The sequence below is a fragment of the Echeneis naucrates genome, chromosome 21 (genome assembly GCF_900963305.1).
Source record: "Echeneis naucrates chromosome 21, fEcheNa1.1, whole genome shotgun sequence".
In the NCBI taxonomy this organism is placed as follows: Eukaryota; Metazoa; Chordata; class Actinopteri; order Carangiformes; family Echeneidae; genus Echeneis; species Echeneis naucrates.
The window spans coordinates 17143919-17161042 of record NC_042531.1 but is presented as its reverse complement, the minus strand read 5'-3'; the positions used below and the strand labels follow the sequence as shown (position 1 = coordinate 17161042).

Sequence of the window (17124 nt, the reverse complement as noted above, 5' to 3'; positions counted from 1 at the left end):
GGACTGCATTGCACTTCACTGCCCCTCCAGGTTTTTCCAGAGAGAGTGCGGTGTGGAGGGATTACAACATGATTGCATCTCAAACAATCACAACAGACCGGCATAATGTGGCATTGAGTGTAACTTCATTTACAGTACTGTATGTGGCACAACAGTACCAAGACCATTACTGCTATGACAAGTTCAACTGACAGCTATTATGGATCCCTTCCACAAAGTGACATAGTTACAAGATCTGAGTGGTCTGTTTATACTATCACTATTTTCACTGCAGTAGTATCCCCTATCCAATGCCCAATCTTAAGAAAAAAAAAAGAAAGAAAAAAAAGACACGATTCCGACCCCGACCCCCCCCCAACCCCAACAAAAAACCCCAACAAACAAACAATAAGTCACAAGGAATCTAGAAAACAGAGACACAGATTCAAAGCTGCCTGTGGAGGAAGATGCTGGCATTCATTCAAAATCATTCACTGATGGATGCACGGGGCTCTCCACCGCATGTTTTCTGCTCTGCAGGCCTCCCAGTTCAGTTCCCATGCAAAGCCATGGCTTAGATCAAGAAATAAAATACAACGTGCAGCACCCTCCCAAAACTTGTCCCAAGACCCAGGCAAGGGAAGGAGTCACCATGACTCCCCAGTGTTCAAGTATGAAATGAGAGTGGCGTAAAATAACTTACAGAACATATGCATGAATTAATGAAGAGAAGGAGACATACAAATAATCACAGGTGGCCTAAACTGCAGTGTCACCTGGCCTGTACTGTGTATTCTTTCTACTCAGTGAATCAAACAGGGCAACAATATTTTGGAACATTTTTATCTTTAATATAGGGGCTGACAACATGTAGTCTCATCTACCTGACGGACCAAATAACACACATTAAATGTTATAACTATTTTATGTTCTCTTTCTTTTCGGTACTAGACTGAAAATGTATGCATCTTTAAATTAAAGTTTATCATAGTTATTAATTTTAGCAAGAATATATATTTATATATTTATTTATATTTCTTTAGGTCCATACACATTGGATTTACTTTACAAAAATCCTGTGTTTCTAGGCTACATTTCACCCTAAACTGGCTACAATCACTGATCAAGAAAATTGACAAAAACTGTATAATTTCAGCTTCCACACAAATCTCTCAGAAGCAAAAACAAGTGGTGTAAAAACTATGGATTCCAGTTTTAGAACAGAAAACAAGTAGATGAAAAACACCATCCATTAAAAATCAAAATAAAAAGGAGAAGACATGGTGAGGTTGAGGTCCTCTAAGGAATGAAAATGGATGGTTTGTGAAACTACGCACGTTTATTCCCACAAGTACAAAGTGCACGTGCGTGCCGACACATGGGGCGGAGGTAAGTGTCTGTGTGGGCAGGCTGTTGATGCAGGGCTCTCTTAATTTCAGGCCTGGGTCAGGGGGGAAGGAGTGGGGGGTAAAGGAATGCCTTGGTCCCTTGACTCCCTCAGGAGCTGAGGGTGAACTGGTCTTGCTCAATGGGCTTTTTGACCCACGCCCCCAGCCCGGCCTTGTGGAAGGCCTTGATGAGTGCCTGCTTAGCAGAGTGGTACTCTGTGGCTGCCTGCTTAGCTTCATGGTATGAACTGGGCTTAAGCACCTTGATCCGCAAGATGGATGACAGCTGAAAGGAACAAAAAGTAAGTGATCAGAAAGGTTCCGTTCAAACTAGTGCTCCATATCAGAAATGAAAAGGCAGATCACATCTCCGCCACAGTAGGGTTGTAGCATTAAACTGCAGAATTTGACACCAGAAGCAAAGACAGCAAGGTTTGTAAAGAATTTTCAGCAGGTGTTCACTGCTGATCACCCCTGGTAGTTGAGGCTGAGAGTCACTGTCTCCAAAGGTCTCTCCTGTCTACAAACTGTTTAGCCTAAAACGCCAGGCCAGAGTTTTCAAACTAAAATAGGTCCAGGTGGATTTGTAAAGGTCTTTAGCTGCTCAAAAACTCCAGAGCATTGTGGAGAGCAGGTAAACTGCCTTTTAGAACTAAAATGGGGCAGTTTGGATTTAGCCAACAGTATTTTGTTAGAGCATGGTCTCTTTTTGAGCTGAGGTGGAGGAATTTGTATGTGTAGAATGGCAGACTGGCAAGGACCGGCAACTATTAGTATGAAAGGAACCACAACCTTAAAAAAAGTCTGCTGGCATCCATGCATGCTGATGCAGACCATGTGTACTTGTTTTAAGTTTTGGTATCAAGCCTAATCCAAAAATGCATAAAAACAAGTCAGGACGGTATAGTCACCTTGGAGTGTAGGCGCACCCAACGGCTGTAGAGGGCGTGCTTACAAAGACGTGACGCCCGACCCATGTCGTCCTTTCCTGTTGTTGCATTGATCACCTCTAGGGCCTGGTCACCAACCGTCCAGTTCACGCTGAAGTTTGGTGCCTTGCCAGGCTGCCTGGCCTCTGCGTTACTGATACCTGGGGTGAGAAACAGGCCGGGTCAAGGCGTGGGCAGGAAAAAAACTAAACACAAAGAAGCAGAATTACCTAATAAATAAAAGCTGTTTTCCTTATCAGCACGGGAAGAATCTGTTCCCAATATTACGTCAAGATATTTGAGCCACTGAAAGTTTGGAGAGAAGAGGCTGTTCAGTAATGAGATGACTGTCTTCTTTTCCTTTCCTCCACAGTTACTATGGGAGGCCCACAGCAACTAAACCTATTGCTCCCACACTGCATGGATGTATTAAACAATGGATGAGGTATCCGAACATAGAAGCCTATTCCTTCAAGTGACAGCTACTCCCCCAGCTGCAGTATCTTGAAACGGCACTTTGTTTCTTTTTGCCATTTATTTTGTGTTACTCAGTGGAGACAAACAGTACCATCCACACAGGAGGACAGAGCTTGCTCTCATCCAGCACATTATGGGACTTCAGCCTCTACTGTATCTCAAGCATAAATGGGAGATATATGGATGCCATTAATCCCGGTGTCTTGCTCTGTGTGTGCATGTGTGTGTGTGTGCCTATTAAGCTCCTTGGTTCCATTTGACAGCACTTGTGGCAGAAGATGATTTAAGGGGGATGAAATCCTCAGTGCTCTAACACCACAGCCCTTCACCGCTAAAAACTTTCTAAAGCGGAAAAGGTTAATAACCCCCTGCTATTATCTCTTTCACCCCCGCCATTTACAGAGCAAGCAGAGAAGGGGAGCGGGGGGTGCTGTGTGCACATCCAGCCTCGTGTCATCCACTGGGATCGAAACTCCATGCTACAGTATCAGAGTTCAGGCTAACGTTAGCAGCTCAATCCTGCTCTTTAATGTACTTAAGGAAACACAACCCCAGTGGTTGCGGTTAAGGTTGGAAAAGGTTGGAGAAAATTTACTGGTTAGAGTTAGGTCAGGGTTAGGGTATGGGTAAGGCGGATATATGCCATGTGAGAGAAAACGAACTTGAAAGTTTTGCTTTAGAAGCCTCTCTTGTCTTCTTTTATTCATGTTCGTGTCAAGCGTTGGGTGAAAAGAACTTGAAAAGAACAGAGCGAGGTAGAAAAAGGGGAGAAGCTGTGTGGGGAAAAAAAAAAAAAAATTCCCCCTAAAGTGCTAGGAAAGAAAATGGACAAACGAGATCACGATTGGCAAAGACTCTAAAATTAAAAATAAATAAATTGATTAAGTGATTAGTGCCAGAAGACAGAAACTGAATGCTATCTCTAAAAATGGAAGCTAAAAATAAATAAATAAATAAAACAGGAACCCCGATCTATACGGCCATTTCAAAAGGTCAATCCATTGGTGAAAAGTGACAAAATGATAAAGCTATTCAAATTCCACCGCAACAAGGTAAATGCCAGTTCACATTTATCAAATATAAAAAAAGCTTTGACTGTCTTACTACTGTGGACTGACCAGAGAGCAGGATAAACATGTTTACTGTTATCGTCTTCCCTGTTGCTATTTTGATATCAAGAGTTTCTTTTTTTTTTTAAGTGATTCCCTCAAAGCATGAAAATGTGAACGTGATCACGTTTTTGCTTCAACTTCAACTTCAACTTGATGAAATCTCATCAGATTTTCTTTCTTGCTTCCCTGTCTACTGCAGATCAAAACTGACTCTTACCACTGAGTAAAGGCCTGTTGAGAGTGAACTGCTGGGGCAGATCCTCAATATCTGCGATGCGCTGGTACATGGCCCGGGAGAGGTGATCAGCGTGGTAAAGGCTGCCCAGGATGATGCTCGAGAAGTAGATTGGCTCTGTGAAGTAGCTCATCAAAGAGCCCTGAATGCCCACTACGTTCCACCTGCAGGGAGAGAAAAGACACTCGACATTGGAGAACTTTCAAGTTGGATATATTCTGTTTCAAATGCAGCTGCATACAATTATTCAGTTATTTGTTTGAATACTTTTAGACATCCATTTGGAATAGGTGTAGTGTATATAGTCACACAAGTCCAAACCAAATACCTTGCTTTGACCTCACAATGCTTATTTCACATTTATAAGGCATCAGAAAATATCAATTACATTCAACTGACTGTACACCTTGATTCCATAGCAACTGCCTACATTAGCTGCCACAATCAGTAAAAAGACTAATTTTCATTCTACTTGTTAATAGAAACTGTCAACTCCTTCTCTTCTTAGTTATGACAACAGGCTTCACAAAATGCAGGTGTTTCAACAGATGAGACGCATGAGTAGCAGGATGCTGCAGCAAACAGTTCGGAGAACAAACTGAGAAATATGGTCGTGTGTTATGGTGCGTACTGCAGGAGAGCGCAAACACACAACAGCACAAACCATAACATATATGAGGATAGAGCCACCGCCTGCCGTCTACCACATTCAAACGTTCATCTGTGTACACTTCAGGGTATCCAGTTTCATTTTCTACACACTTCTGTGTATTTCTATGCTGTGTCATTAGCCATCTCTCCCCAGTCATTTTCCCATTGACATGCTCTGTGAAGCATTGCCTGCCCACCTCAGTGGGGGAGTGGGAGGTAGAGATACAGAGAGAGGAGAGGGGAGAGAGAGAGGGGGAAAGCGAGGGAGACAAAGAGACAGGGGCAGGTTGCAAAACAGAGAAAGAGAGAGAATAGAAATTAATGATTTAATGGATAAGGCTGGAGTCATTTTATAAATTTTTTGTTGTCAATAGAAGAAAAGAACAAAACTAGCACCAGGCATCTCAGAAACTTCCCCTGTCCTGCATGAGGTGCTCAAGCCCATTCATTTCTAAACTGTTAAGAATCTGTTTTGGAGAATTAAGCTGCATCTCTTAACAAAAATGGAATACAACATTCATAATTATGTTTCCATCCATGTATATCACCTGAAACTAAGAGCTGTTCATTTCATTAGCTCAGAATGAGCCCTTCATATCTACATGATGAGCAGGACACCACATTTCCACAGTAGCCTGAAACGAACCAAACTGTCTGTAGAGGGGGCCTTTCATGTTTTTACGTATGGGAGACAGGAGAGGTTCAGTCGGTTGGTAACATATCACTAAATCTAATGCACAATAACAGGCCATGAATAAATAACATGTCTGTCAGCACCAAACTGCTCTATACTCAGGTCTCAGCACAATAAATATTTGCCTCATATATTATTTCATTGGAAATAGACATAACTGTTGAAGAAAGCTATTGAAAAACATTCCCGCATCTGCCCCATTATCTATATTAGCACCAAAATTTAAGCCCCCAATCCCTGCACCAGGTTTGGTGCAAATCTCAGCCCTTCTTGAATTTTCATGAAGACAAACAAAAAACTATTTGGAATATTTTTTGAAGTGGATAAAGACACATTTTGTTGTATTAACAATTCAATACAGCAACGTGATGGTGTGCGTGGGTCTGATGCAAAAAGTTACAGCGCCCATGTTCATGGTATTGAAAGAATATTTTCCAGTTCAATGATTGGTATTTTGAATAGTTTTTGGATGACAATGCACCCATGGGATGGATGAATAAATATCTCAGGCTTGGGCTTGCTATACTATCAGATTGTAGGATGAGTTCATTGTTGCTCTTGGTTCTTTTGTTGGATTGGTTGAGGGTGAAAGTAATACTCATCGCCACTAACATTTTTCCTTTAGGTAAGGGTTTTGACAAAAACAAGACACTGCCAGTGTGACGGTGACTTCTACTCACGCTTCCTTTTACTTCAGGCAGACTCAAAGAGTGTGTGAAATTACCAAAATGGACCCAGAACAATGAAAAATATGTGACCATATTATAAGTCCCCAGGCAACACAGAGGGTCCATTGTTTCCATATGCAATATTCTGTGTGTGTCTGTGTGTGAGTGAGTGCATGATATTGTGTGTCAAGCTGAGGGGGGGGGGCAAAATGAAATCTGAATTCATAGCTGCAAGCAGTAAAGCACAGACTGAGCACAGTGAAACAGCTACATAATATTTTGGACCATATACAAACCACAAGAACACACACACATCTGCACATTTTTTCATCACATTGGGGCTACACAAATATATCTGAGGAGACTCTGGAAGACGCACACAGTATATAAAAGAAGCAGAGACAAGCAGGCACACATTTTGAGTTATGTTTTCAGCGGCGTTCAATTTCATTCCCGTCAAACATCGCTGTATTTCTTTGTTTTTATTTTATTAAATATCATGCTCTGTGCATCTACACACATATACAAGCTACAAACACACACACACACACACACACACACACACACACACACACACACACACACACACACACACACACAGAAGACCAAGGTCAAAAAAACTCAGAACTCTCATGTGACCAGCTGCAAATAGATAAAAACTATAGAAAACAAGACAAAATGAAAGAAATAATGCATTAGAGCTTTGCGCTTGGCCTGTTTGCTCATTCACACTGCTGGGAACGACAGACATAAGGCGGAGAACTGCTTGTTGTTGCTGAAGATGTAATCAAAGGAAACTGAGAGGAGACAAAACAATGTGTGAAGAGCACTCTTAAGGTGTGTTCAAATCTCCGGTCAGCTGTGTTACACGGTAGCCTCCAGCGGAAGACAACTAGCACCAGATTTCTGAACTGGCTAATGGCTGTGTCATAAGAAGGTGTTGCTTCTTACCATTCAATATGCATGTTTATTATTAAGCAGCAAGACATCCCAGCAAATACTTTGTATGTGAAAACACTCTTCTGTAAACCTGATTCTGAGTCTGAGATATTTAGATAATGTTTTTAATCATCAAACTTCCCTGGTTCACTGAATCAACTCTCAACAGCGAAAAGTGTCAACTTTAAAATATTTCATGTTTGAGCTGGTTGAGTCGTAAAAGCTGGCCGAAAAAAACAAAAAAAAAAACATTTGGGTACATGTACAGTCTCCAACCTATTTTGCCCTCTACTGACTTGGAATCTGCCACTTTGGACCGCCACACAAAATTTGAATGACTAGTAGCTGCACTGACATGCTTAGAGTGCAAAACCTCTCACAGAGTGCAAACAGCACCCACTACACAGTAGACATCTCCCTCATCAAATACACACTCAGCATTCAATCACTCTGTGCACTCAGGCAAGGTATTGCTATCGAGAGAGGAAGAGGAGGAGAGGGAGAGGGGCTCATGAGAAGAGTTATGGATAAGTTTTATCGTTCATCACGAGGGAGGCACAGTGTTGCCTTGAACATAGACAGAGACTAAAGACGCTATGATCTGCCTGCAAAAATGGCCCCAGGGACAGAGGATCCATCAATTTAGCTGTCCCTGACACTCACTGAGGAAAATAGACTTGATTCTGACAAAGTGACAAAGTGAAGAACTAATGCAATTCATTGCTGTGAGTCAATACAAACGCATGACATACATACAATGGAACATGGCTAATTATTGTTAAGGCAAGAAGTTCAAGGTTTCTGCAAAATGATATTGAAGACTCTGTGCCAAATAGTCCATGTCGTGCTTCTGTAACAGTTGACGGTGATGTTACCACACGACTTTAACCTTGCTGTTACTGTCTAATGGAACAAGACATAATGTCCTTTAATTCTTTTCAAGTCTTTTCCAATTTACTTTACAGAGTTCATATTTAGGAAACAGACAGAGAGACAATGGTATCACTCTTCTCATGATGCTCTCATGCAAGAAATGAAATTTTAAGGTTTATTGTGAAATAAGAAAAAATAAAAATGAAAAAGCAAGAAAACTCAGTGAAAATTTCAAAGCAGAACATTAGTGACCTAAACTACCTTGCAATCTTGTCACTGCAGGACATAGTGAGTAACCTCTCTCCTTGCAAAACCCCGTCCCAGGTCTGGATGGTGTTACTGGACCTCACAGGGATGGTGCCTTCCCCTGACTCAATTTTGGTCCTTAGCTGGCCCCGTGCTTTCCGGTTAGGATGTCTGTCTCCTTGGTCTGAGACAGCACATGAACAAGAACGTTAGAAAGAGACACAGAAAAATACAGGAGGAGCGCTTGACTTGTTGCCAGTGTTTAGAAAAGCATGCAGCACTTATGAAAGTCTATCTACAAAATCAACCTATGCAAAATGACAACATTCCAGAAAACAGGTTACATTAAACGACAACTTTCGCATGAATATGACTTATTATTTTAGTATGTTATCAGTGTCTTCTGCTGTTTCACCAGCGGGCGCCATCTATTCAGTGACTAATTGAATGTGGCTATTTTCTATTCAGTCTGCCATGTGTAACAGAAAACACTCTGACAAGAGTAAGAAGGAGGTTAATCAGACAGACGGTATGGGTGGGCTGGGTGGTAGAAAGACTGATAGAGAAAGACAGGGAATGACAAAAGGCTCTAATTACCAGAGTCTTGTTTAAATGTGCCTGTTATATGTATTTGGACATTGGAATAAAATTCTAATTAAATGAAACCAAGCATAAGATGAAAAAAATAAATAAATAAAAGAAAGAAAGAAAGAAAATAAACTTGCTCATGATGAATTCCTAACTAAGATGAGACTAAGTTGATAACACTTTGGCTGAGCAGAGACGGTATGAGGATGATGATGATGGGCCATACAGTGTGTGCTGTGTGATCGGTGCAAACCTTCCACTCCGGCCTCGTGTGGGGAGAAGATCCTGGCGTCTCCACAAGGCGAGGTGCTGATGTAGAGATGAAACTGTACGTTGTCCTTTAACCTGTAGCCGCCCTTGTCACAGTGTACGAATATCGAACTCTGGTGTTCCTCCTTGCTGTTGCTATGACGACGGAAAAATGGCAAATTAATAATGTGGCCGAAACGTTGAAACATTAATTATTAATTTTTTTTGCAATGCAGCTCATTTCACCTGACATATATTTAATTTAATTAGACACAACAGAGAGCAGCTTAAATACATGTTAGATTATCGATGCAGGGCACACTTTTAAAACATAAAAAAAAAAAGGGTCTACTGACCTGAGGAAGAACTCCAGCTGGGTGTAGAGGTACCTGATGAGTGAGCGTCGGGCGATTATCTCAGCGTGGCAGTCATTGAGTGCTAGGCCACGGTCACTCATGTACTCACCGTTGATGCATTTGGTTCCCGTGGAGACACAAATGACCTGTGCTTCCTTAACATCTGTCCCTGTTAGGGGGAAAGAGATCAAAGACATATTAGTCAATGGATTCAAAACCCTCAAAGTACATACTGTACATTGGGATTTTATGCCTTGAGAGGTCAAAACTCTCAATAATTTGCAGCCTGGTTGGAAAGTTTTCTTGTAGAAAAAACACGTTGACCTCAAACTCGACACGAAATTGAACTACCTGACTCAGCTAGTTGCTAACTTTGTCTGTCTGCTGTTTGGAGCTGGGTAGGTAGTCTGCAGTGAGAACGTGAGCTTTTAGTGCGTTCATCACTTTGAGTGACCGCTTTTAGATTGTTTCACTGTTAACACATTGTCATTTCATTCATTGTTGTGTCACTACACGGTATATAAGCAAATGAAATAAAACTGGCAATACCACAACGTGAAAATACGAATAAGAGCTCTGTATTCTCTTCATTCTCATCAAGGAAACCCAATATAAATGTTAAAAAAAGAAAAATGAAATCTAAAGGCAGAATTCCAACCTCTGTGACTGTTAAACTATTACACGTTACTATACTTATCTTAAGAACAGATTTTTGATGGAGCACATTCATTACTAAATGGCCTGTAAACGTGTAGTTGGTTGAGATGAAACTAGAAGTTCTTATGCATTGTGTTTGTTAAGCTATGATAAGTTTTGCAGGTGAAAATTTGAAGTTGGTGGCATAGTTGGATAAAACCATGACATAACTGGGCATCTCAAACTTCCACATAACTATCACACTTAACACACTGGTGCTCAGCAGTGAACACTCACAAATTCACTTTTAGTACTGTGTTTTCTAAGCGTGAAAGCACCAGCCATCTCTTTGCCTTTAAATCTACCTGTTGTCATGACGACCCCTGCTAGGACTTTCCGCCGTGCATGGGGGGAGGTGAAGTTATCTGTCAGCTCACTGAACTTATCCACCACCAGGCGAGAGACGGCATCAGCCAGAACCTGGAATCACATTCACACAGACGCACACACGCAAACACACAAACATGCAGTCACACAAACACAAGGCTGTGTCAGATATGTCAGCTTACAAAGCACATCTGATGTTATCCTCCCTTAGAGCACCATGTACCTGTCACAGTGTTCGCATTCAGCTTTAAACAAGAGTCAGAGCGTTGAAACGACAACAAGTGAAACTGGGTTGACCCCCTGAGGGATACCGAACCATCTTTCAAGCAATGCTGTTTGAATTTAGCATGACAGTTCTAATTTTCCATCTCCCTCCTGACAGTGAATCCCAAATGAAAACAAACAACTAAACCTAAGCATCAGCTCTGAATAAAAGACTCCTCACATAATTTAAAACAGCCCAATTTCTTGCGGAACCTCAATTGAACTGATCAAATCTTTTCTCTTGCTTCTCATCTATTGCTAATGTGATGGATAATGATGACAACCACGCTGAGAGATGACGGCTGGATGACCACCAATTAAAGAGATTAGGCCAATGTTACTTCCTTGCAACTTCAGAGTCACCCATTCGTAGCCAGATCACTTGACTTTCGATTACCAAGGTCGTCTATGGTGCAGAAATGAATGATAATGTTTCAGGTGTGGATACAGTGACAGAAGAGACCACTTATATTTGGACTAAAAACACATATGTCCATTTGAGGAATGGAAAAATTAATAGCTATTTATTTGAATGGCTTTTTAAACATTAATAAAAAACAATTTAAACAATAAAACATAAAAATGAATCTGTGAAAATTTATTTGAGCTGCACCGGACTCCAACCATTAACCCTATTAGGGCCTTTCCAGAGGAAAAAAGGCTGCAGAAATTAAACTCTAAGCAACAGAGATTCAATACAGCATTTAGGGGGGTCACTATCATTAAAATGTGCTGTCTGAGAATAAATCAGTTAACAAGTGAAGAGCGCGAGTACGGACAGAAAAAAGGGCTTTGAGTAACGGACTGTGGACAGTGTGTCGTGCTGATTAGCTTTGCTGACTGTGTTATCTCTTCTCACACATTGACAAAGCCCTGACAGTCACCACTACACCGACATCAAATGTGACCACCAGCCTTTAGTCCGTGCAAACCTGATTTGAATGAGATGTTAATGATAACCTACTAGGACAGCAGAGTTTGATCGGTGGAACAGGTCGGACTAGACCGCTTTGCAACTCAGCAGATGAGTACTGTTTCCACTTCCTGAAAAGTTGTGGAAGCATTTCAGCTGCATTTACGATGACATGGAAACAGCTTTGGATGTGCAACTTATCAGGGAGAAGGGTACAATTCAGAATTTCATTTCATGCCATTTCATGCCATACCAGGAAATATGGCGGTGACCTCAGAAGAAACAAAGCATGGACATGGTATGGGCAGATATTATCTAGATACACTGGGCAGTGTTCTAAAAACCTTATCTTTAAAGCTTCATCCACTTGACTGTCTCACACATTTAGATTTCGTCTTCTGTCGCTCTCAACTCTCTTACATTTTATTTGGTGTTTAAAAACTAGGAAATGTTTCAATGGCAGCTTTTAAGAAGAAAGAATTTGATCATTGGCAATCGTGGGTTTGATACATCTCTGTATTTGTCTCAAAAACAAAGCAATAAAGAGACGGTCTGTCTCCTGAGATATTGTCAATAACGTTTGCATTACTTACTTAGCCCAATTAAATAAAACGTGTTACGTATGTTTACATATGTTTTAACTATAGTCCAATTCAATACCCCATTGTGTACCTCACAGAGCAGAGATGTTTATGAGTAATGCTTTCTTACCTGGGGGAGGTGAAGCTGCAATCCCTCTCTTGGTATGGGTTGCCGGGATGGTGTCTGGTCTAGCTGCATGTTGAAGAGAGCTGAGAGGGCGGCTTGTGCTGCCCGGGCTTTTGCCAGCTTCTTGTTGCGACCTGAGCCTTCAAACGTCTGTGCATCCACCGTTACTGACATCACAAAATTCTTGGCATGACTCTCCCCGCTCTCTGAGACAAAATCATATTTGAGGCCTGGCCTGAGCTCATTGAGAATCATGACTGGGTTTTTGCCACTGGAGGGTGAACTGAATGCAGACGGAGGGGGCAATGGGGCCTGGACAAGGTTGCTGCCAGGTGGTGTGGGCAGTGGATACTCCCCTAGAGAGTTCAAGGAGCTGCTACCATTGGAGCCGAGATAGAACGATTCTTCAGGTGCGGCTGGTGTCTCAAAGCCATTGAAGAGCATATCAGGAAAGTCAGCTTGGTCAGATGTGAAGTCTGTATTCACCGTCAGAGTTCGACCCATGGCTAGGTGTGCCTCAGAGGCATTGGGGAACTGGACGAAGGAACGCAGAGCTTTCTCAGCTGCATTCAGTTTAGCCTTCTTCTTTGTTGGACCCATGCCCTCAAACATCTGTCCATTGACCTCCACAGTCATAACAAAAACTGGTGCATGGACTGGTCCTGTCTGAGACAGCAGTTTGTACTGTAGCCCTGGTTTGATTTCATTCAGTTGCATCAGAGCGTTCTTGGGCAGGACAGGCCCTGGTGTTTTCTTGCGCTTCTTGGCCCGGAACTTGGAGTGTGTATGACCATTGTTTCCCTCCTCTAGGGGGCGTTTTCGACTGTTCAGGCCGCTTCCATTGGGGAGCTGCTCAGCCACTCCCAGCCCATCTTTGCAGGACACGTTGTCCAGGTTTCGGTTTTCCTTAACGTCGGTGCTGCTCGAACCTGCGGTGCCCAGAAAGAGTAACTTACAACGCCTTCGTTGCAGGATCTTGTAAATGCAAAATTTATAGATTCCTTTATCACTCTTTGGAACTGAACCAATGATTTGTGTTCCTTTATCACAGCAACAGGAATTGGCTTTTAATTTCATTGAACATCTTGAACTTGATCTTTTAAGTCTGCTAGTATTACTTGCAATGGAACATCATCAATGCCTCTACTGTTCCTAAAAATATGATGCACTCTCAGAAGCCTAACATTTAAAGCAATGTCAAGATTTTTTGGTAAAATGTTTTTTGAAATAAAATTCATAATGTATCCTCATCATTTAAGCTGTAATCATCATGTAAACCTATTTTTCTAATGATTAAGAATTTGTTTTCAAGTAAGACAACTAATTTACACTTTTCTTGTTGCACATTGTTATGGGTCTCAAACAAAAATGCACACAAATACGAGCACACATATCAACACTCAACAAAGACATACAAACACGCACACGCAAAGAGCTTTTCCTCACCCACTCTGTCAATTTTTAATCTCTTGAGTGCCTACAGAGAAATTAGGTACATTTCAAGTGCTCAGCTTTAAGCTGCAGGTTCTGAAATATACTGTACAGGGGAACACATATCACTGAATCCAGTTAGCAAAGTGGATGGAATATTGGCAAAAATTTTCATTTATAACATCCTTCAGCAAAGGCTTGATAGGTTACTCCTTGCGGTACTCAGGAGAAAGAGAGGCCGCAGTGTGCATGAGTGGGATTGTAGGTTGGGTTGAGGGAGTGCAGGGGAAGAGTGCAGGGGAAGGAGTTGAGGACCAGGCAAACAGGAGAACACATCAAAGAGGCAGGAGGAAAAGACTCCACCTACTGCAGGATCCTAAGGGCTTGACTGGTGACACGGTGGGAGGTTAAAATGCCGTTTAGCCATTTTTGAGAAGAATGACTGTCATATTTAAAACGAGGGCAATCAGAATTCAAGAACTGTTTCTAATGGGGTGCCATTCATAAGAGCCTGTGCCTCTGAGATTCCCCCCCATGGAGATTGTCAGAGAACACAGTGTTTTGAGTTTCAATATGTACTGGCATGCTGCCGCCATCTGCATAATACAATTGACTTGTCTTGAGGCAAAATAAACAGCCAACCCCCCACCCCACCCCCCACCCTCCAACCCCAAAAAAACTAAAAAAACAAAAACAAACAAACCACAAAAAAACCCAAACAAACAGAAAAACACAAAACACATTCTCTTCAGCTCCTGAGCTTTGAGAACATGCATGTTTTTGGTGTGTGCATGCACTCTGCACTGACAAATTGCTGTGAAGTTCTGAAGGGGGGGGGGGTGCAGAGTTGCTGTACACAACAGTAGAAGAAAAGAATAATCTCCTATCAGAGTGCTGATAGGTGAAATCTGTGCATTAAACAGCCAGTGACCTTTATCCACCACAGATCTTGTGGCTGTAACTGAGTAACTTTAGCTGTGGTGGGAAAGGGTTTTGTCCAATAGCTAAAAAGTTGGACTTTCACTGTAAAGCTAAATCAAAATATACAGCATGTAATGTTCCAGTGGATTATGTTCCTCTGCAAAAGATAAAATTAACATTAAGCTACTGTAAATGTGGGGATACAAATAGTACGTAATGAAAACTCTAGCATGCTGTGCAGGCAAATACAGCGAATATAATGGCACACAAAAAAACTGAAGCTCTCTTTCTCCATTATTTATCCATTTATCATGACAATGTTAATTTTATAATGACTTTTTTTTTTTCAGGACAAAAGCCGAAGAGCAACAGCCATGACACCACGATGCACTGAATTATGGCAAAGACATGCAGTTGTGGTCACTATCATGACAGAACTTGTGTAATCAGCATCCATTAGTAGTGGAAAAACAAACAAAAAAAACAAACAAACAAACAACAAAAAAAAAAAAAAATCCCATATGTTTGAATGATTCAGTGTTCGAATTCCATGAGGGGGTTTCATTAACCAATACAGATAAAAACAACTTCATGTTAAATGTGACTTGTTTGTCGGGTTTTGGATTTGGGATGATTCGTGTGATTAAAGAGCTTCAAGAGCTGTGAAGGCTGTCATATGAAAAGTTAAAACGTCTTTAATATTTTCCTCTGCTGTTCCCTTGGTATAAGTGAAACAGGCCTATGTGAACTTGGACTGTGTTTTATCTTCAAATATATCTTTAGACTGCCAGTAAAAAATTCAGAAAAAGGGCCGCCTGTGAAACACAACACAGACTCTTTTGCAACTCTGGTTATCTGACTTAATGCATAACAACAAGCCTCTCGTCAGAGCTAAAACACAGACAATGACACTACAGTAAGACCTGTTCATTTGGATCACAGGTTAGGATTCTGCTGGGTTGACAACTACCCGTTAAATGTCTTCCCATGTCTTCAGAGGCTCACACACTGAGTTCAAACCATAATATCTAATTAAAGTTCGATATGCTGGAGTGGAGAGCATGGGCATAGAATGAACCTGCAATATAACTGAGGTGCCTCAGATCTAAAGATGAATTCTTACCTAAAACGTTTTGGTAACATCAGGTGTAAATTTGCATATGTGTGTGTATAGACTACATTGTGTCTTTGTTCAGGTGAGGACAAATTACTGCTTACATCACGCTCATGTAGGGAAAACTGTGAGAGTTAATTTAACAACACAACAAATACATCTTGGCTTCATCTTGGCTAACTTTGTGTTGTAGTGCATATTAAAATGTGGGTTTGGTACTTGACTAATGCTTACATAGTGTACATGGACAAAGTGTGGTCACACTGATTACACATCAGAGGACTGGACATACAAGGGAAGACATGCAGGCAGACAAAAAGGGGGAAAACAAAAATACAGGCAAACATTTATAACAGGAGATCAGACATTGTACGGGAGGACAGACGTACAAATGAGAAAACTCAGAATCAACTCACTCATATTCTCCTCCTCATCCACATCCATCGTGACGGGTTTGCTCTGACCTGAGAGCAGCCTCGCCCCCACTGCACCTGGGGATCAGGGGACACAAAGGGATTTAAGTGATACACATGCACACAAACACATTCCAAGACCTCGAGTGGGTACAGTGATGATGCATTTTCTGCTCTATGTTTGCACGTATTCACACCCAGAAGCCAGCAGACATTACATTGTGTGAGTAGCCTGTGATGTGGGCATATAAATATTCAGAGACTGAGCCATATCAAGGTGAGAGAGGGAGCCCGGAATGACAGGCCTTAATAGCAGGAGCAGTCTATTGTGACTTTAATATCCCTCAGATTAGACCTCATTTCCCACTGCCGACTAGGAGATATACAGCTAGTGACATGGCCAAGTCATTCCACTGCTGCAAACACCTACACACAAGACATATCTCAAGGTGTACGGTGTGATTAAAGCTCTATTAAGTAATGTTTCTCACATTGAATCAAATTATTTCTCGCAATCTAAAACGTTCACTGATGCAAACACTTACGATGAACAACCAGCTCTCCGGTTAGGAAAGATTTTTTTTTTTTTTTAGTTTCATGCAATTTTGAGTTGGCTCTGTTTTGCTATTTCACATACATTAATTCAAAGCACCAAATGAGTGAATCATCATTTGAACCAAACATCCAGCCGGCCACTTTCCTTTCCTTTTTTTTTTTGGTTGCTGCAAAATCCACTGACTGTATTGCAACTCTCTTGGAATGCAAGGTGGTCAAAACCGTGTCAGGATTGATTTTAAGCATTGACTTTTAAAGTTGTGCTTCCACAAACAGTGGATGTAGAGCAGCTGGCAGGTAGCTGCGGCTCAGGAGTCAGCCACTAGTCGAGAGGTCAGCCACCTTGATTCTAGGATTTTACAGTGCACAAGTGTCCACAGGAATAAAACTGAACATGA

General features: G+C 41.5%; 1 protein-coding gene across 1 annotated transcript; it reads right to left on the bottom strand.

Annotated features, from left to right (window-relative positions):
• Window positions 1–384: 384 nt before the first annotated feature.
• Window positions 385–16249, bottom strand: adarb1b (adenosine deaminase RNA specific B1b). Its single transcript, XM_029530597.1, has 9 exons — window positions 16175–16249; window positions 12296–13221; window positions 10386–10500; window positions 9385–9553; window positions 9033–9184; window positions 8207–8375; window positions 4103–4284; window positions 2279–2457; window positions 385–1653 (listed from the first exon to the last, which is right to left on the bottom strand). The coding sequence occupies exons 1-9, from the start codon at window positions 16200–16202 to the stop codon at window positions 1477–1479; spliced, it is 2097 nt and encodes a 698-aa protein (XP_029386457.1). The 5' UTR covers window positions 16203–16249; the 3' UTR covers window positions 385–1476.
• Between the last annotated feature and the right edge of the window lie 875 nt (window positions 16250–17124).